General features: G+C 43.6%; 1 protein-coding gene across 3 annotated transcripts in view; it reads right to left on the reverse strand.

Annotated features, from left to right (window-relative positions):
• Positions 1-18,910, reverse strand: part of AGXT2 (alanine--glyoxylate aminotransferase 2) — a 41,208-nt gene extending 22,298 nt beyond the window's left edge. For 2 of the 3 annotated variants that reach the window (XM_078066623.1, XM_036107429.2), the window contains exons 1-7: positions 18,793-18,910; positions 12,240-12,328; positions 10,687-10,871; positions 7,790-7,913; positions 6,424-6,518; positions 4,751-4,844; positions 3,999-4,092 (exon numbers count right to left, since the gene is read on the reverse strand). In XM_078066623.1, coding sequence (XP_077922749.1) covers positions 3,999-4,092; positions 4,751-4,844; positions 6,424-6,518; positions 7,790-7,913; positions 10,687-10,871; positions 12,240-12,328; positions 18,793-18,880 — 769 coding nt within the window. In that variant the 5' untranslated portion in view covers positions 18,881-18,910. The remainder of the gene's footprint in view (positions 1-3,998; positions 4,093-4,750; positions 4,845-6,423; positions 6,519-7,789; positions 7,914-10,686; positions 10,872-12,239; positions 12,329-18,792) is intronic. The other variant, XM_078066622.1, reaches the window with a different exon arrangement.
• Positions 18,911-22,495: the final 3,585 nt, after the last annotated feature.

Genomic DNA, 22,495 nt, shown 5'->3' on the forward strand with positions numbered 1-22,495 from the left:
AACATAGAAAAAAAGAAAATAGGATGAGTAGATTGACTAGAATCCTTAGGATACAGTAAACAGGAAATGAGGATATAGAATTCTGAAGGGGGGGACATTGTTTCGGAACAACTTGTATTTCAGTTTGAGCAGAGAAAGTAGGGTAACCATAAAAACACTTCAGTCATTTCCATCTGGGGAAGAAATGCCCCAAAGTATCACTGAGTCTGGAATACTGAACTATTTCACCCAAGGATGCCTATCCTCTCAACCGCGGAGATTTAATTCAAATGTAATTGGAGTGTGGATTTAATCTATTTGAAAATAAATCTATTTATCTTCTATTGTCACTTAATTTGATGTACAGTTTTTTTTTTAAATGACTCTTGCAGTCAACTATTTTTATTTTAATATTTTATTTATTTATTTGACAGAGAGAGAGACAGAGAGGGAACACAAGCAGGGGTAGTGGGAGAGGGAGAAGCAGGCTTCCCGCAGAGCAGGGAGCCCGATGCGGGGCTCTATCCCAGGACCCTGGGATCAGGGCCTGAGCCAATGGCAGATGGTTAACGACTGAGCCACCCAGGCGCCCCTGATGTACAGTTTTAAAGCTACAGAGTGTCTCAGTCTTTAGAGTTGATAAATACGTTTATAGAACAATTAGAATCTGGTCTAAAGAGGGATGTACTGGAGCCAGACAACGTTCATCCATGGTAGCAAGGGAGAGGAAGCCTTCTTCTCTGGAATACCAAGGGTCCCAGATCGACTGCATCCATACATGATTGAACCTTCAGAATTTTTATCCACGCTTCTAATTTGATTCTAAACAGCACCACACAGTTTCTGAACTTAAGCCTATAACCACGGACAGCAGAAGGGGTGCAGAGGGAGGTGTGGACGTGACAGAGCCCCAGCCCCAATGACGTGAAAGCAATCTGGGAAGAGAGCCACCACCTACTATCCTAGCACTTGCTTAGTTGCGTGGATATAATCCTATCTCCTGACGTCTAGAGATAAGGGACAGAAAACTTCTGTCATCATCATCAAAATGGAAGCACAAATTATATTTTATACTTCAGCTCTTCATTTAAAAATGGGGAAAAAAAAACCACTCCCTGGCCCCAAACATATTTTAAGGTACATGTGATATTTGGGAAAGCTTGTTTTGGTTAGTTGGAGTTGGGGGTTGGAAGTGTGAAGAAGGAAGTAATGAAAGGGGTATCAAACCCAGAAAGCACATTTTTAGCATCACTTAAGTTGTTTGATGAGCAGGATATACTAGACAAATAAATCTAAGCCTCTAGAGAATGGATTTTTAAATTTTTAGTAAGAAAGGAAGAGAAAACAGCCAAAGATGACTCTGAAGGGTGGATAGTAAATTCAAAAGACATAATCTGGGCATTTAGCAAGCCGAGCGGTAACTAGAGAAATCAAAAGGTAGAACAAAAGCAACCCTAGTGGCTTAAATTGGGACAAAACTAAACTGAGAGAAGGTTTTGCTTAAACCCATGATAGACCTTTAATGATCTGTCCCCGACTGCCCACAAGTTCAGTGATGAGAGGGGTCACCTGCCGTAATCAGCTTATTTCATTTCACATTTCACATTTCCTTCCTGAGCTCATTGCTGTAACTCTAGGTCAGGCTGCTTCTGCAGAGGGACGGGGTACAGTGGCATCACCATGACAACACCAAGGGTGTGAAGAGTGGATGTTCTCCTGGATACCATGCGAGCAACAGAGACGAGACTGAGGAGTTTTTATCTTAGCTGCTAGTATGGAAACAGTTAAATGGAGTGAAAGGTCAAGAAAGAACAATTCTTAAGGAAAAGGAAACTCATTTTGTAAAAGGTGAGGAAGAATGACATGATGGGTATGAGGTCTGGGGCATTACGGGGGCAGTGGGCGTTAGGAGGTGAATGTCATCACAGGTGACATCTGAAATTCGGGGTCTGGAACGAACACTTAGAAAGACAAAAACCTGACAGAAAGAGAGAGGAAGGTAACGAAATCTCCCACAGCAACAGCTAGATCAGGCTCACAACATGGACCCCTGCTTATGCCCATGTGGACAGTGATGACATAATCCGGAAGTAAAAGAACTTCTACCAAGATTGGCACCTGTATGCGCCCAGTGAATGAACCCTAAGAGGAATTGAGAACTGGAATCCTCTATACTCAAAGTTGGCTTGCATTTGCAAACATGTGAATCTGCCTTTTTACAACAAAAACCAAACACTTCTCAGCTCCCCAAAGCCCTGGAGGAGGCTGAAGTCCCTTTTGGTATTCCTATTCCGTTTAAATATGTATCAGCCATGTCTCTTGAAGATAGGAGTTAAGAAAACAGCTGACTTCAGATATGTCAAAGACAACAGTCCAGAGAAGCAGAAATGTATGTCTGTCACTATCATTTAACCTCCAGATGCCATTAGAGAGATGACCATGGGGTTCTAGCATTTTCAAGTTGGCCTAGAGCCAAGAAGGCCTCAAAGAGGGAGGAGGCAGAGAGGGTGGAAAGAGAGAGGGACCCACAGTGGGGAGGGAAGTCAACGGGCATCTCTTGAGCGCTTCTGACTGCTAGGCTCTGCGCTCATGGTTTTATGGTCAGGTTGAAGTCTATGAGGTGCATGAAACCGATTTTAGTTCTTGATGCCCTTGAGGTTGGATACACAGGTCTGGCTCTACGGGTACACTTGGCATTGCTATTGTCCGCCTTCCTGTACAGAAAGCTCTCTTCTCTTGATCTCATGAAGCCTGGTAATAAGGTACTGCTATCTCCATCTTACAAATGAGAAAACTGACACAACAGATAAGAGCATTTGCTCATGGCTGAACCAACCAGGGGCTGGGAGTGGAATCCAGGTCTCCAGACTTCACGGGTCTCCTCAATCCTGGCCAGCAGAACGCGAATTGTTGTTAAGCCTGGGTTCATCCTGCTGGGGTGTCAGTGTTCACAAGGATGGCCATAGGCTGGGAGCACTGGTTTGGAGTCAGAAGGCTTGGGCTTAAGTCTTAGCTCTCCAGCCTCCCCGCTGTGGACCTTGGTTTGCTCATTTATAAAATGGAGAGTTATATATATATACCTTTAAATCTCTTTACAGTTTTCAGTTCTGTGACCATGACATCCTGTTTCAATGCTCATTCTTTTATCTTCCTACCTCCATTTTGCCATTATCCCATCTGAATTTTAAGGGGACTGTGAATTTTCTTCCTTTCAAAGCTGATTTTTTAAGACTGCCATTTGCATTCTTTTTCTCAACCCCGTGAGTCAGATTATTCCATCAAATATCTTTGGCAGAAGCCTTTAGCTCTTTCTTTCAGCACTACTCAGGAGCAGCTATTCGAAGGTCCTGAACTGTGCCAACACGCATGAGGGGAGACCTGTTGATTAGCAAAGAAGAGATTCTTCTTCCAAGCCTTGTCTCATGGTAAGAATAGGTAAAGAATGAAAATAAAAACGTGATGGGTAAGTGGAAACCTCCCTTTTGAGAAAGCCTTTAAAACTTTTGCAAGAGATGTCAGCAGCTTTTGGGAATGGCCTTAAGCTTTGACAGATGCTCTCACTTTGGCTGGTATTCCGAGTCCCTGGGGGAGCTTCTTGACTGGCATTTTGAGATTGCTAAAAGTATTCTTTTTCCCCCCTCTTCCCTTCCCCCATTGGGAACTGGTAAACAATTCCACCAGCCTTGTTTTCTTTTAAAATTGATAGCAGAACTGTTGCTAATAGAGCTAACAGATCTCCTTTAATTAAGTACCAAGTGATAGTCTGTTTAGCTTAGCTCTGATAGCGTGAGATGCTCTTCCTCACAGCCAGATAGCACCGTGGTGGTGGTGGGCAGGAGAAACGTTGATTCTACGGGGGTGGGGTTGGTGGGGGGGTGGCTTTCTTGTTTTGTTTCCTTTGGCTTTTTCCTTTTCCAATCTTTTCCAATCCGTTTACTCAGGAATGGTTCAATCTTTCTCTAGTTTCCTTACCCCTCCCGACCTTCCACCACGCACCTCCCTCCCTGCCCCCCTTGAACCTGGTGCACAGCTGCATTTCCTCGTTGTTTGCACCGGAGAATCTCGACAGTGGCTTCCTCCCCAAGGGCCACGGAAAACATCTGGGCACATTGTCTGCAAATGACAAAAGAAAGAATTCGGCAAACCAAGAAGACAAGGTAGCCAATTTGAAGGAGCATGTGATACTGATCAGGGTAAGAGGGCTTCTTAACTTGATATTGAGATTCCCCCTGTGCTCCTCTCCCACCTAGGATGAAACACTAATATTTTGGTTTGAAAAGATAATTTTTTTCCTAGAAATCAGTTATGTGGGCACTTTACAAAGGAGACTGATTGCAGTGTCAGCCTGGAAACAACTTGCTCAAGAGTTTGGTGAGTAAGGGCATCTAAAAGAAGAGGAATAATTAGGTATCTGATTCTTTTGCTGAGGTGGGTATATAGCAAGTGAGAACAGGAGGTGAGTACAGGAACGGTTCTATAGAAATCTTATGCACTCAAGGCTCTGAGAACTAATTTCAATGCATTTTTTTGTTGTTTACTTGATCTTATTTAAAAACAAAACAAACTTTAAAGATCTCGATCACGAATTATTACTCAGACTCTGAAGGCCTTTCTAATAAACATTTCCTCCAAGTTCAACTAAGTCAAATTCAGCCCCTGATTAACGATAGGCTTTATATTCATTTCTAATCCTAATACCTGGACAATCTGATCAATCATACCACGTACCCAACAGCCTTTAGAGAAACAAGATAAAAATCTCAGAACTCACCGATTGGCAGCCCAACCCGCTGGGGAGCTCCATCTTGTAGGGCCCTACGTTTGTCAGGCCAAGTGTGTAAGGACTGCTCCCATGGTAGGCTCCTCTGTAGAGAGGAAGCAGTGAGAAGGTAGGGTTAAGTTCATTTTTCTTCGATTCACCATGTTAATAGAACACCATTAACATGCAACTCCAGTGATTTCTAAGAAATCTTCTAAGGCTATGCCAGGAAAATTTACTTATTTGTCTTTTCTCCTGGGGTCATAGATTTGAAATGGCGAAAGGAAGCTTTGGAGAACATCTGGGCAAGAACTCTGACCTTAACCGCTGCCCTACTGGATTACTTTACAGTAGTGAGACTCATCTTTTAGCAACATGCCAGAAATTAGATATTCAATGAGCATTAGTCTTCAAAGCAGTCACCTTGAGAAGCCAAATATTTGTTCCTGAGATGTGGCTATTGCACAAATGTCTCATAAGCCACTTTATTTGGCATATAAGGAACACAGGTTTTGTTTCTCTTTGAACCCAAAACTATCATATTTAATATAAATCATCCTAATCACCAGTCTTGGCTTCAAATGGGTTTTGACAGTTCCTCAAATCAAAATCACCCTTACACGAGGATTTATGACTATCAAGATGATTCAAAAGGATGGTCATCTATCTTGAAGGAGGAGACACAAAGGTGTGTTGAGCCCTAGTAACACATGACTGCTTTGAATAGATCAGCACTTATCTGGACATGTATATTCTGGGATGTTTATTTGGGTAAAACATCAATCACATTTTTTTGTTGCCATATTTCTTTGATAACAAATATTTCCTTACTCCTGTAGTTACTACATGTGTGTTTTATATGGAATGTGCAGTATTGGATGTGCTGTGGTGATCAAATCTTCTTTTGAATTGAGACAGAAATTATGGCCAGACAGGTGACAGAATGGGACTATCTCTTCATTCCATCTACTTTGACTGTAAGTCACTCTTTGACATAAAGCTTATTATAAGAGCCTGTTTCAATGTACTATATAAAATGACCCAAAGGAGGCAACTGCAAGCAAAATGCTTTGTTTTCTATTATTTTTAACGCTAATATAGCTGCCCAGGGTTTATAATTAAGTTATTAAATTATCAATTTTCAAAAGTCACCCAAAGAAGCAGAAATATACAGGTCAAATATGCATCCTCTGAACTTAAAGAGAATCAAAGGTAAAAAAACCTGGGGTAGCTGGCACTAAGAGGAAAGTAGAGGGCTCCTTAGCATAAGCAGAGATGAAAATGGGCCCACTGTCATATGATAGAGCCATGAGCATCCGTGGGTATCAACCAGTCATTCACCACTCAGCATATGTCCTGGTCAATACCATACCTTCAAAGTAAAAAAAAAAAAAAAACCAACCCTGACATATGACCATCTCTTTAATTTTATAGGAGGATCAATGACATAAGTAGTACTCCAAGCTGTTTGTTAGCCCAGTCAGGGACCCCTACCTTGGATCAGGCCAGTTTAGATGGGGTTATCCAGTCATAAAATTCATTTGACTGATTCTGCCCTAACACCTAAAATTAGAATGATACTCCTGGGAAAGCCCCCTTCCCCTCCAGGCTATGTTTTAAAGATGCACATTTAGTATTGGAGTAAGGCAATGTTATTGAAGTTGACTATTCCAGGGTGTGATTACCTTAATGAAATAATGTCTGTGCTATTTGAATGTGTTCTGGCCATCAGCATGGCTAGGTCATTCGCTTCTGAGCCACTATTCACCAAGAAAATGACCTGGAGGGAAACAGAGACACATGACCTCATACGTTAATTTATTTCCTTATTACCCAATTAATTCGAAATTGTTAAAGACTATGTGTTCCAGCCTCTAATTATTAAGGAGCATTCCCTTCAGACAAGCAGTCCCATCACTGAATTACTATATTAATTCTACAGCTTTTCATTGAACAGCAGCTACGTGCTAGAGATACAAAAATGGCCAAGGATTATCCCAATTGTGAAACATTCCAGGCTTTCACTGGCTCTCTTCAATGCTGTTGGCAAAATGCCAAGATGAGGAGACATGATGAAGGGTATGGAATGGTTAGTGGATGAGTGGATCTGAGGACTGGGTTACTTAGCTCTTGAACCTCAACCACCTGCCTGGATTCTGAAGGCTTGGACAAGGCAGGCTCCCTGATCCTGCAGCTCCAGAGGATGTCCCAGCCTGTCTATTCAGTATGTGTGAATATTGAAAAAACAAGCAAACAGAAAAAATGCAGTTCCTCCTGGCTAAACGAAAGGGGAGAAGTGATGGGACCTCGGTCTTCCAGGCTCAGGGCCCGGGAGGCATGTGCTTATGCTTTTGCTGACATCCCTACTTCTGCTCCTCCATGAACACGCCTGGGCTGCACTTAGGTGGCAGCTGCTCCAGCTTTCTTCAGCTCTTGTAGATAATATAGTAAATAGAGAATCAAGAGAATACAGTAAAATAATACTAAAAGCGAACACTAGGTGCTGGGCACTGTTCTAGGTACAATATATATTAACTCATTGAATCTGGAAAATGCGAATCTTGGCCAACATTTCACCATCTCAGTTCAGTTAAAAAAAACATTCAGTCATTTCAGATGCAGAAAAACATCTCATTTAGCAAAACTATCTCAGTGCATCTTAGATCGAATGAACTGAATGGGATATTAATTTTATTAAAAAATGGTTTCACTCTGTAAAAGGAGACATGCAAATGACTTGGTAGAGGGGACCTGGAGCAGAGAGATGAAAACCCCTGGAAGAACACAGAGGAGAGTGTCCAGGGAGGAGGCCTGGGCCTTCCGTGAAGTGACTCTTGCAGACATGTGGCTGCGAGGGGCTGCGAGGAGAACTTCCAAGGAGAGGCTGAGGCTGGGAGGGGATGAGTGAACACTGGCTGGCTTCTCCTTGATGCCTTTCAGATTTGGCTATTAGCTCACTGTTTCAGATGTTCAGTGCATGGATCAAATTCCCTGTTCATATTCCTGCTTCCTTGGGATCATGAGACTCCTGTTCCCTTGAGAGCATCATACCTTTAGAGGCTCAGGAAGAAGCGCCGAAAGCTTCTCTGCGAACTCATGGATTGGAGGGTGGAAGAAGAGGGTACTTGTGTGCCACAGGCGTCCAAGCTGCTTTTGTGCCACTGCATTTACCTTCCTGGATAAACAGGAGAGCAGAGTTCCCTGTGCTGCCAATGGGCACACCCCCCCCCCCCCACTGGCCACTGAACCCAAACTTATGGCTATTTCTTGAACAGTTCAAGAGGCTGATTTCATCCACACATAGAAAGAACTCTAACCAGAAGAGCTGTCTGGCAATGGGATGGGTGGCCTTAAAAGCTCATGGGGTCTTCACCAAGGGAGGTGTTCAAACAGAGACCAGATGATGATCTTGTAGGGATTTTAGAAAATAAATTCCTACTTTAGGACATAGAATCTCTTCTAATTAGGTCTTCTTATTAAATACCCTTTGAACAGTTTGGAAACTAGAGATGACTAGATGTAAGCCTGGGTGTCTTTTCATTTATTCTTCTAAAGAAGTATAGGTCCATCATGCATCTGTATGTAAGAGCAACACTTCTTCCTTCAAAGGAGATGCTGGTGTCTGATTCCTAATAGTGGTCAGTGTTGATGAACGTTTGTAACTCTGAAACCATATTCTGTGAAGGATCAGAAGGCTCATGTGGAGGGATAGTAAGAACTAAGGGTAGATACGTAGGTCCTGACGAGGAACGCTTTGAAAAGATAGGCCAGGATATTTGAACTTGATCTAAAGGACAGCAGTGGCTAAAGTTACATACCAGTTGTTCGTTATTAATAGCTGTTCACACACACACACACACACACACACACAAACCAGTTCAGTGGTTAAATAAATAAATAATAATTAAATCATTTTGAGAAATACCAGATCAAACAGATCTTTACTGCAGGACTTGCCAGGGCCTGGGAGTCAAACACCCACAGTTTCTCCCCAGGAGGGAGATACAGTTTACACTGTTTTTAAAACTTATTTTTTCATGGGACACTTTACCAACTAACCTCTCTCCTGCATTCAGGGTTCCGTGACTCACCTTAGAAAATTGCAGAGTATCAATAAACTCTTAAACAGAAGAGGTAATTGTTAAAAGCATTGTTCAACAAAATAAACACGTGGAACACATGAGGGTAGGATGGAGTGCGGGAAGACTGGTAATGATGAGGCCAGCCAGGAGGGCAAGGTGGCCTTCTAGGGGTGGGAGGAGGAGAGCTCCTAGGAGATTGGGGTTAGTGGGAATTAGTGGGGGGCTGGTAGGAGAGGCATTTCAGTGGAGGGAAAGCTAGACCTCGGTATCAGGTTGGCTAAGGGGAGTAAAAGGCAGGGATGAGTCAAAGATGACTTCACCATTCTTCCTGTAATATCAGGGAAACTCCAGGATTAGTTAAGAGCTGCAACCAGTGGCTTCCCAGCTCCTGGCAGAGGACCTTCACAGAGTAGGAGGCTCACAGCTACGCCTTGAATAAACAAATATGTCAGTAGAAACAGTATAGTGGAGGGTATGATGGGTTTGGCCTCCGTAATGCTGGATTTCAGCTGATGGTGGAATATTATGGGGCAGGGTGGGGGTGTCCTGGAGGCTGTGGGAAATGTGGGGCATCCTAATGCCCACTCTGGGTTTGTTAGAGTTATAATAGTAGCTTGGTGAGGGGTCAAAGTGGAAGAAACAGAGTTGGGGGAGGCTGCAGAAAGTGCCACTCATTGACCAGGAATGGGGCCCATTCTATGGGGGAGATAATAACGCATGAAGGGGTTGTAGAGAGAAGAGCAGAAGGCTAAGGAAAGAAGCTGGGACACCCAGAGTCAGGGGTCAGAGGGCAAGCTGCAGGGTTGGAGGGAGATCAGGAGAAGCACAAAGATCATGAAAGCCGGTGAGTGGTTGACTAACAGGAACAACATCCAACATTATTGATAAGAATGTTTAAAATTTGTCTCTACTTTGTTTTTCTTTCCTTCTCTCATGTGTGCTTATCACATATTTTAGACCGCCTCTGAATTTAATTTTACATGCTCCTTAGGACCTCGCATGGGACTAGTGCCTCCCGGAGACGGAAGCTGAAAGGAGAAGGCTGTGGGAGGATTAGGTGAGGCTAGACCCTGGAGTTAGAACTCGCTCTTACCACCTGACAGCTGCTGGAGGGGATGACTTTGCTCCTGCTTTCACAGAAGGACCCAAACTTATTCAATTGATTTCGGCTTGCTGCTGTATTTTGGTCTCACGTAATGTGAGTTTTGTTGGCCAGATGATTAAAGGCAAGAGAGAATAGGCACTAAAATGAGAGAGTGGCATCAAAACCAAAAGGACAACCAGAGAACCTGCCCGGGGCCTTTGTATGGGTGGGTTGATGACCAAGGGTCCAGAGACCCTCAGGATTAATGGATCCATGCATTTCTCATGTAAATTCCCAGCTGTGGTTACACCTCTCTCTTAGAATCCTTTCTTTCCTCATCATCTGTCAGAGGTGAGGAAGATCCTTAGGCTAGACGCGATTTCTCATCTCATCATCCCACACCCCCCAGCCAGCCGCCCCACGTGTTCTCTGAGAACTGCCTGCCTCTTGCTTCTTTCTGCCTTTCCCTCAGTGCATGGCCTCTCTCTGCAAAGCTGTTACTAGTGAGGACAAGCCCACATACACAGCCACACTCCAGTCACGTGGTACACACCACATGGCGTGAGAATGAATCAATCTTGCATTGTCAAGAAAACAAAAAATGCAGTGTTAAGATATTTTTTTGGCACCCAGGAAATAGCAGGGAGCATGGCAGCCACAAACCGGGCTATGCCAAAGGAGAGAGAATTCTTAGCCAGACTTCTGAATCACTAACATGATCGTTAGCCTGTTCTCCATATATCCTTCTGCAGTGAATACACTGGAATTTTAAGGATACTCACGGGTGGCAGTGACCGACGCTGACCGTGACAATCCCAGAAAAGAAATCCAGGTATCTGTTTCCCTCATAATCAAACAGCCACTCCATGTGACCCTGGTGAAGCAACAAAGGCTTCCGAAAATACGCAATCCGCTTGGGAATAAGATGGTGATTGTGGATCTCCAGGACACGTTCATAGGTGAGGGACTGTAGATAGGCAAAATTGAAGTGTTGAAGATCTCACATTTCTTACAAGATCAATAGCAGGTCCAAATGCAGTGCCTCGCCTCTCTACTGACTGAGCATAAGACTGCTGTTCTGTGCCCACAGGTGGGTGTATTTGCCCCATGTCCTCCTTACCCCAGGTCCTTCCTTCCTCCCAAGTACAGGAAATCATTAATGTGGCCCTTTGATCCCTTTCTAGATCAAATATGAAGAAGGAGGCTGAAATTTTCTACCTCTCGGTGGAAAGCCTTTTCTTTGAATTCATTTCAGCTGTAGGAAAAAATAAAAAGACTTTTTTATTTTTATTTTTTAAAATTTAATTTAATTTTATTATGTTATGTTGGTCACCGTACATCATTAGCTTTTGATGTAGTGATCCACGAATTATTGTTTTCGTATAACACCCAGTGCTCCATCCAGTACGTGCCCTCCTTAATACCCATCATCAGGCTAACCCCTCCCCCCACCCCCCTCTCCTCTAAAACCCTCAGTTTGTTTCTTGGAGTCCATAGTCTCTCATGGTTCATCTCCCCCTCCGATTTCCCCCCTTTCATTTAATAAAAAGACTTTAGAAGTAAATGTCTGCTGTAATGTCTTTTCTTTCTTTCTTTCTTTCTTTCTTTTTCTTTCTTCTTTCTTTTTTTTCTTTCTTTCTTTCTTTTTTCCTGCAGTTTTTTTTTTTTTTTTGAATGAAAAGAAAATGAAGTGCTGGTGGTGTTCATGTCTTTACCAAACTTTCTCCTATACTTCTCTTCTTTATGGGTACCTCCTGACTATTGACTCTACAATTTCTAACCTATGAGTATTTTGTATGTAGAATAAAGGGGATGGAAAGGGACGGAAGGAGGAAGGGAGGGAGAGAGGGAAAGAGGGAAGGCGGGGAGAGAGAGAGAGAGAAAGAGAAGCCCAATATTTCTTAATCTGAGAGCAAAATTATAACTTTATATTTTGGAGAGAAGGATTCCTGAACGTCAGATCACGCATTGCTGTATGAGAGAGTCAAAACAATATTTTAGAAAGTAAATGTGTGGTACCACATTTGTGATATATTGTCTTTGTGTGTGTGTATCTATATTTATATCCCTGTGATAAATACAAATGGTCTCTTTCTTGTACTCTTGGTCTGTCTCTGCTCTGTCTCTCTCTCACACATGTACAACAATTCATGCAACAGTATTGAGTGGAGTAAGAGGGTTCAGATGCTCCCGGTGACTTAAAGGATAGAATATCTAGGATGCTAGGACTCAGTGGCAGGCAGGGCCATCTGTGGGTCCTTCTTGAGGAAATGATTAATTTAGCCCTTTCAAGAAATACCACTTTCTTAGGTTTTCCTAAAGTACTGACTCTTACCTGGTATTTTTCAGGTGTGAAGTCACATGGAGGCATTCTGGGTTTTGTATGAAGACCAAGATTTGCAACAGATGTCCAGAAAGCACCTGCTGAAAGTGAAGTGAATTAGGGTCCTCAATTAAACATCAAATAAGCCTGTTTGGAAAAATCACCTATATACAGTAATCCGAATCAAGATCCTTAGGCAATTTCATTTATTTCTTAGTTTAAAAAAATAATTCAAATCGACCTTTAGTTTGGATTTAAAAACCGAGGTATCTCAATAACAAATTTTTGGGAGGAAAAGAGGAATTTCTTTCCAATCTAGTCAACAAAAACATGGAGGATATTGGGGAAAGTCTTGTTTTTCCCACTGTGGTCCCTCACGAGCTCCTCCACACCCTGCCCAAGGGGCTATATTTCTCTCTACAGTCCACCAAACTTCTGCCACTGGGGTGCATTGCTGGAATAGATCTTCTTTGTTAATAGAGGCGCTTTCTAAGCTTTGAGCTGCGTAGTGCCCGAATCTTGGTGCCAATCCCAGTTCCTGATACCAGGTTGGCTTTCAGTAAACAGTGAATGAATGGCTGTTGACTATCCTTATAGAGAATGAGTAGAGATAGGTGGTAGGCAATGTACTGTGATAACAAATACACACAAATAGACCCAGAAGACAAAACCTTCCTCCAAAACACAACACAAGACCAGACCACAGCAAAGCAAAGATAAGGTGAGCCAGAGGAATCACTTAATATTTGGAGCTAGAAGGGACCTCAGATTTTTATTGTTGCTGTTAAAATGCTCACTTTATAGATGAGGAAACCAGCCCCAAGTGGTAAATTAATTTGCTTAAGTTCACCAAGCTAGTTAGCTGCAGAACAAGAATGAAACTCCAAGTGTCTGGCTTCCAGCCTACTTCTCTTTTTCTCATTCATTGGCCAACCCTCCTCTCCAACACAGGTTTGACCTGTCTCAAGCTGTGGGATGGGACAATGGAGTTACAGAATATCACAGTTGGAAGAGATGTCTAGAGACCTTGTAAGTACTCTTAGAAAAGAATACTGCTACTTTTGAAGATTCAAGGTCAGTATCAAGATCATTTTCCAGGTGGAGAGAGCTGAGAAAATCATGCCTCTTACCCAGCATGAAGGTTTGAATCCCTCGATGAAATGTTGCTGTTTTGTGTGGCAACGAAGTCACAGTCCTGAGCAACACAATGAACAATTGTGTTTTTAAATGAAGCTGGAAAGTAACAGCTCTGAATATGTTTTCTTTCAAAAAGATCTCATTCACATTTCTGCTCTAAGTAATCACTAATGTCATTAATTTGCTCTTACTTTAAAAACAAGTGACTTGAGGCTATCCATGCATAGAAATGAGAAAAAAAAAAAATAACAGCTTAAGTTTTCTGAGAATTTCACCCTTTGAAAAGCTTTTCATTGTGTCTCTCTGCATTAGTTACTCTTTTGGGGAAATGGAAAAAAAATATTCTGAATGTTTCTAAGAATTCAAATTCCCTTCACTCTTTTAGTCCCTTTTTCCTACCTGCACAATTGGAGCTGCCCATTGAGAAGGCTATAAGTTCTCTTGATGCCAAAGCTATAGGGATTATGAAAGTAGGTTGGGGGGTGGGGCAGAGTTGGGGAGAAGGATTTGATAAGGAAGAGCCCAAATTTTAAACAGTCAAGGCAGGTTTATTCAGTTCTTTGCTCACCAAACTGATAGGAATGTGATGGTGGAGTGAGGGCTCCAAATGAAATACATGAAATCCTGTTAGAAGGAAGGAAGGGAGGAAGGAAGGAAGGAAGGAAGGAAGGAAGGAAGGAAGGAAGGAAGGAAGGAGGGGAAGTGGGAAGGAGGAAGGAAGGAAGGAGGGAAGGAGGGAGGGAGGGAGAGAGGGAAGGAAGGAAGGAAGGAAAAAAGGAAAGGAGGAAGGAAGCAAGGAGGAAAAGGAATTAGTCAATAGTGAAGTAAGTCTAGATAACATCTCACAAATCTATGGCCTTTCATATCTCCCCTCTCACCAAACAACTCAAACTCAAAACTAATAGTAATGATAATAACTGATGGACATAAAGAAACAAAAAGGCTTTTCATTATTTGGTTTTCATTGTTTGCTAGAAAGAAATGTAAAGTCTAAACATCTGGATAATTGTCTGCATTCTTTATTCAAAATAGCCTGTTCTTTTTTTAATTTAATTTTATTATGTTAGTCACCATACAGTACATCATTAGTTTTTGATGTAGTGTTCCATGATACATTGTTTGCGTATAACACCCAGTGCTCCATTCAGTACATGCCCTCTTTAATACCTATCACCAGGCTAACCCATCCCCCACCCCCCTCCCCTCTAGAACCCTCAGTTTGTTCCTCAGAGTCCATAGTCTCTCATGGTTCGTCTCCCCCTCCAATTTTCCCCCCTTCACAAAATAGCCTGTTTTGAGGACGACACAAGAGTTGAGGGTTAATAAACTTTTGGGTTCCTGGAGATTGTGGGTGTGCATGTACACACATGGGGGCTATGTGTGTGTGTGTGTGCGGGGGGAAGACAGACCCAAGAGAGATGGGGGAAGGGATAACTGAGATCTGGGTTCATAAAACAGAATTCCAGGTCTATTTCTCTATAGGCATTTATTTGGCTTCTTTGTTGTTTTAACTGATCTGATATTGCCCTTTTAGGCCTGGTGCTAAATACAGATGACAGCTAATGATTTTCATCCAATTCACCAATTTCCTCTCCAGTTCACCTGGACAACCCAAGATATTTAAAGGTGGAATTCTCTTTGGAGAACACCACCGCCATTGTATAATAAATGCAAATTATAAATGGGTAGTTGGGTTTAATTTTCCAGCTACCTAATTCTCACAGAGTTCCACAACAAAGTCACTTTAACTTGGTTTTCTTTCCCTAAAAATCATAGTATCAAAAAGTGAAAATCTATTGGGGCAAGCAAGATAAGGAAAGGAAATCAATTTTTGTGGGCATTTGAAAATTCTGGGGCAAAATTCTCTCGGTAATGATAAAGAGTTTTCTAACATTCATAACCAGTTTTCAATACAGAGGGGCTATTTAACAAGATCTTCCTTACCCTTTCAAATTAAAAAAAGGTATAAATTATTTAATAATACACAATGAATATAGTTTGTAGAATGTAAAGGTGATTTATTAAAATGCTAACTATGCCTTATTTCTACATAGTGTATTAGGTAACTTTACTTTTTTTTTTTTTGTAGTTTTTAATTTTATTATGTTATGTTAGTCACCATACAATACATCATTAGTTTTTGATGTAGTGATCCACGATCCATTGTTTTCGTATAACACCCAGTGCTCCATGAAGTACGTGCCCTCCTTAATACCCATCACCGGGCTAACCAATCCCCCCATCCCCCGCGTATTAGGTAACTTTAAAAAAACTTGTCACTTGAGACATCTCATTTACTTAGGATAGCCAATGAATTAAGAAAGGAAGAACTTAATATCCATCACCGAGCTAACTCATCCCCCCACCGTATTAAGGAAGGCATGTACTGCATGGAGCACTGGGTGTTATACAAAAACAATGAATCGTGGATCACTACATCAAAAACTAATGATGTATTGTATGGTGACCAACATAATGTAATAAAATAAAATTAAAAAAAAAAAAAAGAAGGAAGATCTTATTCACCTAAGAGCCAAGGGAGGGACAGATTACATAAGGGGAATTTGCAGTTTTGAGAGTCTTTGGTAGGGTTGAGGGCTAGAGATGCCCCCTCCCACGGAGGTGTGTTGAGATTCTGTTGAAGTCTGGGTAATTGAGGGGCAGTGGTTGGCTGGGGAGAAACGTTATGTCGTCTGCTTCCAGACCCAAGAGGGGATCCTTTTCCCTTTGTAAATTGTTCCACAGTCTGCAGGAAGTTATAGGGGAGACTTGGAATTGAGCTATAGCACTCAGTCCCTCTGAATTGTGTGCTCACATCAGATGCCTGCCTCCCACCAGCGAGGCCAAGGGATGGGCATGAGACCTCCAAAGGGTGAAGAAGATGTTCTCTCTTTAGGATGTGATGTCTTGAGCAGATGCCCCGCATGGAGGGAATGGCTGCAGGCCCTCATCAGAGCCATGACCTGCTTCTGAGGCCGTTCCTGCCAGGAGGGATTTCTATCTCTCCTGATGTCTCTTCAGAGCCACTCCTGCCCACCTCCTCACCCTCCCGCTGATTCTTTCCGTTCCCTCCCTCCATATCTTTCCCATCAATGCCTTTTGCTTAAGTGAAGGCAGTTGCTGGTGTCCTCAAGCAAGAGCTCTGCCCGATTCCGAGGCTGGTGGGCCCATCCCTCCTCTTGGCACTTTGGAGAGCAGGCCTTCCCCTCCTAGCCCTTTGCAGGGGTTAAATCAGTTCTGTAGCTCAGAGCACAGCAGGCGGGAGACCTCCCTTTAGGGCTCATTTTAATGTTTTTCTTAGAACAGGCTTTGCAGGAGTCTTGGGAAGTCTCTCAGCTGGAAATGGGCACTATTTGCCATCCATCTGCCCTCCTGCCCATCCCCTCCTTGTGGTAAAGTAGGCAGGCATGTGAAAATGGTACTTTTAAGCACATACCCTATCTCCCTAGAAATGATATATGTTTAACAACTATCATCAGTAAGGAAGAAGTCACCTCGGAGATGTTTTCTCTATTCTTTTGTACCGAAACAAATTGCTTCTATAACTCTGTGCACATGTTTAGCCCAAAGTGACCGTGCATATCAAACATAGGCAAGGCTGAATCCTTGACCCATACATACATCACCCAGACTACATGTAGGTGATGTACAAGGATGGTGGTATATTTATTTTTGCCTACCTGGCCACACTTAACACCTGGTGATCCCCCCATCTAAGCCAGACCTGCTCCTTCCTCCCCCATTTTAATTTTCTATCTTCTCACCCTAGTTTGCTTTTATTCATGGCATGTATTTCTACTGGATGTTTTCTACATATTTATCTGTTTGTTTGTGCTCGGTCTCCCCTACAGGGATACAAAACAAAACCATGGCTTTTTGCTCCTCATGGCTCTGTCTACACATGGGTCCATAGTAGGCCCTCAGATACTTTTGATTGAATATATATTTTGCACACAGCAGGTTCTTAAGAAGGATGTGGTCAATGAGTGTGCGTTTGAATGAACAAACCCAAGCAGGCATATATCTAGGTATTATAGTTCCGAAAGTAGAAATAAAGCCCCAAAGGTTCTTGAAAGGCCAGGTAGAGCATGGCATTCACGTCTCCGTGGCCTAAGTTTGCAAGAGTCCTTTTCCTGTGTAGTTTCCTTGGTGCAGCTATGTTAAGGAGTCCCCAGGAGTTGATCAAGAAGATTTCACCTGCTACCACCATCAGCCCAACTCTGCACCTGGCAGGGTTTGGGCTGGCAAAGGGGAAGGGGGGCAGAAAGGGCATTCTCTCTTGCTTTGCCACATAGTATCCTCCTTATCGAGCCTAAGACTCTGGGTATAATTCTAGCTCTTTCTCAGAAAATGACAGGGTTAAATGATGTTCTGGCAAAAGTCCCATGATTGAGGGAAAAGAGAAGCCCAAACAGGGTGGGAGGAAGAGTAGGGAAGGAAGGGCCTGGTGGAATCATTCTGTGTTTGTCTTTGACCAACTTTGTTAATTACTTTTATTCTTCTGTCTCTTCATCTGTGAAATGGGTTAATCATACTCACTAACAAGTTTGGGTTGAAGATGAAAGGAGGTAACCATCTAAAGATTGAGAAGTTATTAAGTTTCAAAGAATAGTGACTGCTGGGGGGATAAAAAGCAAATAGGAGAGGAAGGAAGGAGAAAGAAAAGGGCAAGATGAGAAAATGAAGATCACATTGATCATAATGGGGGATGGAAGAGGATTTCCTGTACCTGATTCGGGCCTGTGAGCACACAGAAACCTGCAGACCGCTGCTTACACTCATGTTCCTGGGAGGCGATTTGGGGAGGAGGTGGGGTTCAGGGAATTCACTGGCACGGAGGATAGAATACATGAAGCCACCAGTGGCTGGTGACCCCAGGTCTTCTCACACTTTGTGTCCCTGCTGGAGAGAGAGTCTGGGTGGAAGAAGAGGCCTCAGGGTCTAGTCCTAGCTCTTGGGTGTCTCCGGGGAAATGGCTGCCCTTCTCTGAGACTGTTTCCTTGTCAGTGCCTGAGGTGATGGTCCTACCTCCCGGAGGCATGGTGGGAATTCATGAGGAGGCTTTATGCCTTCTAAAGTCATCATCCTTGAGTATCTATTTACTGCAGTTAACACTTAATTGTGAATGGCTTTCCTTTTATTTCTTCTTTATATTACAGCTAAGACACCACATTGTTTTCATTTTGAAATTGTGCATCGTGGGTTTCATGATCTATGGATTTCCGTTCAGGGCAAGAGGGGGGCACAGCAAATTCTGGCCGCGGGCAGGAGGCATGCATCAGCTGGAGTGAGGACCGCTGTGTCAGATGGCCCATCTCCAAGCGCCTACACAGGCCTAATCCCAGAACCCCAGGCAACAGGCTCTGAGCTCAGTGCTGCCCCTCTGGCCAACCCTCAGCTGACCCACAGGCCCCCGGTTTCCACTCACGGCTCAAGGAAGGGCACATCTTGGTGATCCTGGGAGAGGAGGTCTGCAGGTGCCAAGCTCTCAGCAAGTGTCTCCAGGCTGGAGTCATCCCTCCCAGTCGGAGAGCAAGTGCCCGGGGAATGCAGGTCAGAGGAAGAGCTCCAAACTGCTCACCAGCCGCTGGACTTTGAGTTTAGGATGGGAGGGGAGGAGCTCCGGGGGGGGGGGTCCTGAAGTGGTTACTGCCTTCACTTTGGACCAGCCCCAGAGCTCCCAGGGCAGCACCTTAGGGGAGGGAAAAGCTCCCAGTCCATGCCCTAGGGGAGAGAAAAGAAAAGAAGGTGGGAAAGAGAGAAGAGAAAGAAGGCAGGCAAACAAGGTGAAGGCCTTCTGGACGAGTTTTGTTAGTTTTCTGTTCCAGCAGGTTCTCGTCAGGAGGAGCGTCTCTCTGTGAGGGTGGTGATGGCTGGGGGGTGGGGGAGGGGAGGGCTCAGGATACAGTTGAAGGGGTCAGAGATTGAGACATGAGGCATGTGAGTAAGAGAGAGAAAAGGAGGATGTGCATGAAGAAATGGCTGTGGGTATTGAGGGTCTCTGAGGAAGAGAAGGGGACTATGGGTAAAGGGTGCTGCTCTCCAGGGAAGGAGAGGGGCATGAAATAGCTGGGAAGGCTCTGGACAATGGTGCATCCGAGTAGGGCAAGACGTTGAGGCCTGAGCAGTCAGGGTACTTTATTTTTATTATATTTTAATTTCTAAAATTCCCATTTGTCACTCCTGCCTACCCCACCCCTAATCTCCATAGGCGACTATTTCATGTATTTAATATGCATCTTTTTGTTGGTATGTATTCTTGTAACACATGTATTGTGTGGAGTGGACGAGTTCTTAATTTATGTAAAATGTGTCCTTTCCTTTCCGCTCCCAGCCATGGTTTTAAGACCCATCCAGGTTGCTCTAAGTGCATCTCTGCTGCAGACTGGGAGTCCGTGGGCCTGTGCGTGGCAGGGCCTAAGGGGGACAGTGACAAGGGCCCATGGAGCTTGGTGGGGAAGGGCCCCTACGCGGAGGGTAGGCTGCTCAGGATTGCCCGGGGCGGGGTGGTGGTGGTGGGGGGCGAGGGCGGCTCTAATAAGCAGCGGAACTTCCCAGGCTTGTCTCGGGGGCAGCCACAGGCCAAGTACATCTCTACACCGACCCACTGGAATCTTCCAAGTTTATATAGAGACCTTAACTTGGTTAACTGGATTCTTCCTTAGAGTTTCCATCTCTCAGCTGAGGTGGAGGCCATCCACATGGTCTCAACAACACTTGACTCTCTCAAGGCAGCGTCTTCGAAACAGCTCTCAGTGTGGGAAAGGTGAGCAGAACGTGTATTCCAAGGACAAGGGAGGGGGTGAGGAGCTTCTGCCCGCCTGGGTCCCGCTCTCAGGGCCACAGGTGGTCCCGTCCGCTCCATGACGTCCTGCAACAGTGGTGGGGGATGGGTGAACACCGTGCAAGGGGACATCTTGCATCACCTGGCAGGGAGGCCAGCTGGCTTGGTCACATCCACCACCCCAAATCTGAGGTGAGGGCCCCAGAGAAGCACAGGAAATCTTTGAAATTCGATGTAAATTGTCCGCTTTTGTGTGGGCTCCCACGGGAGTGGCTTTGGCAGCTGTTGGTCCCCGGGGCACCCGGTCTGTCGTGCGCGGGGCCCGAGCTGAGGAAGTGTTGAGTTGCTGAAGTCGGGCATGTGTTCTTCAGCTCTACTGGGCTGTGATCAGTTTTGGGCTTTGTGAACACTGTAGGCTGCAGACTCCCTTGCCTTTAGAGTTTTCTTGGGTTGTAAGCTCAGAGACTGTTATGGTGAGAGGCACCCAACAACATCAGGGACTGCCTTGGGTGGAGAAGCCAAACACCGCAGCTCCCAGACTTCAAATTGGGAAGTTGTACCTTCATTATTTAAAACGGAAAATGGGCGCCTGGGTGGCTGAGTCAGTTGAGTGTCAGATTCTTGATTTTGGCTCAGGCCCGGCTCTCAGCCCTCCTCGGGCTCCCTGCTCGGTAGTGAATCTGCTGGAGATTCTCTCCCCCTCTACCCCTCCCCAACTCATGCTCTCTCTCTTTCTCTCAAACAAATAAATCAATCTTTAAAAATATAAAGGGAAAACATTTTTTTTTTTTTAAGTGAAACCATTTATTCTGGTTACCATAATAACAGGATATGTTCTTTGTGGAAACAGACTCAAGTCTAGAAAAGCATAAGGAAGAAAGTAAAAACCACAACAAATCTGACCGTTATATTTTAGTAAAGATTCTTCCAGAAATCCTATATTACGCATGTACACCTGTGTATACACATACCATTTCATAACCTGCTTATAGTCAATAGTACAGCTTTTCATGCAAAGAATATAGATCTGAGTCATGATTCCTACTTCTTTCACAATATTCCATCATCTGTTTTATTTGATTTTGGAAAATTCTTTGGCCATAATCATTTCAGTATTTCTTCTCCTGCTGATATTTCAATTACACATATTACACCTTTTGAAATTGTTCCACAGTTCTCAGAGGTTCTGTTATGTTCCACTCCCCCCACTCTTTTTTTCTCACTGTTTTAACCCAGCAAGTTTCTATTACCCATCTTCAAGCTCACGTATTCTTTCCTCAGCCCAGTCCAGTCTGCCCAGGAGCTCATTGGAGACATTCTTCATTTCTGTTAGTGCTTTTGATTCCTAACATTTACTTTTGATTCTTTCTTAGAGCTTTCTTCTCTCTGCTTACATTATCCATTTGATATTATGTAATGTCTGCCTTTTACATTAGAGTCCTTAGCATATTAATCATAGTTACTTTAAATTGATAATTTCAAAATCTGTGTTATATCGGAGTCTGGCTCTAATGCTTACTTTGTCTCTAAAGACTGTATTTTCTTCCTATCAGTTTAGCATCCCTTGCAACTTTTTTGTGGGAGCTGGACATGCTGCATTGGATAATAGGATCTCTGGTGAATAAGTCTTTAGTGTGAGGTTTTATGTTAATCTGGTTAGAAGTTGAGATGTGTTTAATATCTGATGTAGCTGTAGATGCCAAAGGAATCAAATTCCTGTAGTGTCCTTGTTTTTCCTATTCTCTGTTGTGTTAGGGCTTCCCTTAAAAACTCCTTAAATGGACTCAGATCTGGCAACTCTTTGAGCTGTAATTCACTTGTTATTACAGGAGCCCTAGAATCTTATGATTAGATCTCAGTCTTTTAGTGGACCTATGTCTCTGGACTGTGACTTTCACACGTATTTCTCCAGTGTGAAGAAAAATATATATATATTTTTAAACCTCCTACCCTCTACTTTCCTCCCTGGCCTTAGTTTTCCCAATCTATTTCCTTGAAACCTTGACTTTCTTCTTTTTTCTCTCCCATAGGTGAGGTAGGAAGCAGAGAGGGGGATGCAGTGGGAGAAATGCCTTTCAAGCAGCAGACACAGGGCTCTGACCAAGTCATTTCCCCCAGAGAATAGATCTTTATTAAAGTGAAGTCTCTGAGCATTTTCACAATGATTATTCTTCCCCTTCCCCAGCCAGAGCAATGAAGGGAGCTTCACTATGACAACCTAGTGATATTCCTACTGTAGGTATGGCTCATAACGCTCTGGGGTCCTCCAATGACTCTGGAAACCTGGAAGCTTCTCATTCTCATGCTAGTCCACACTCCGTCTCCAGCAATTTGTCCAAATTACTGT

Source organism: Halichoerus grypus, chromosome 2, assembly GCF_964656455.1.
Source record: "Halichoerus grypus chromosome 2, mHalGry1.hap1.1, whole genome shotgun sequence".
In the NCBI taxonomy this organism is placed as follows: domain Eukaryota; kingdom Metazoa; phylum Chordata; class Mammalia; order Carnivora; family Phocidae; genus Halichoerus; species Halichoerus grypus.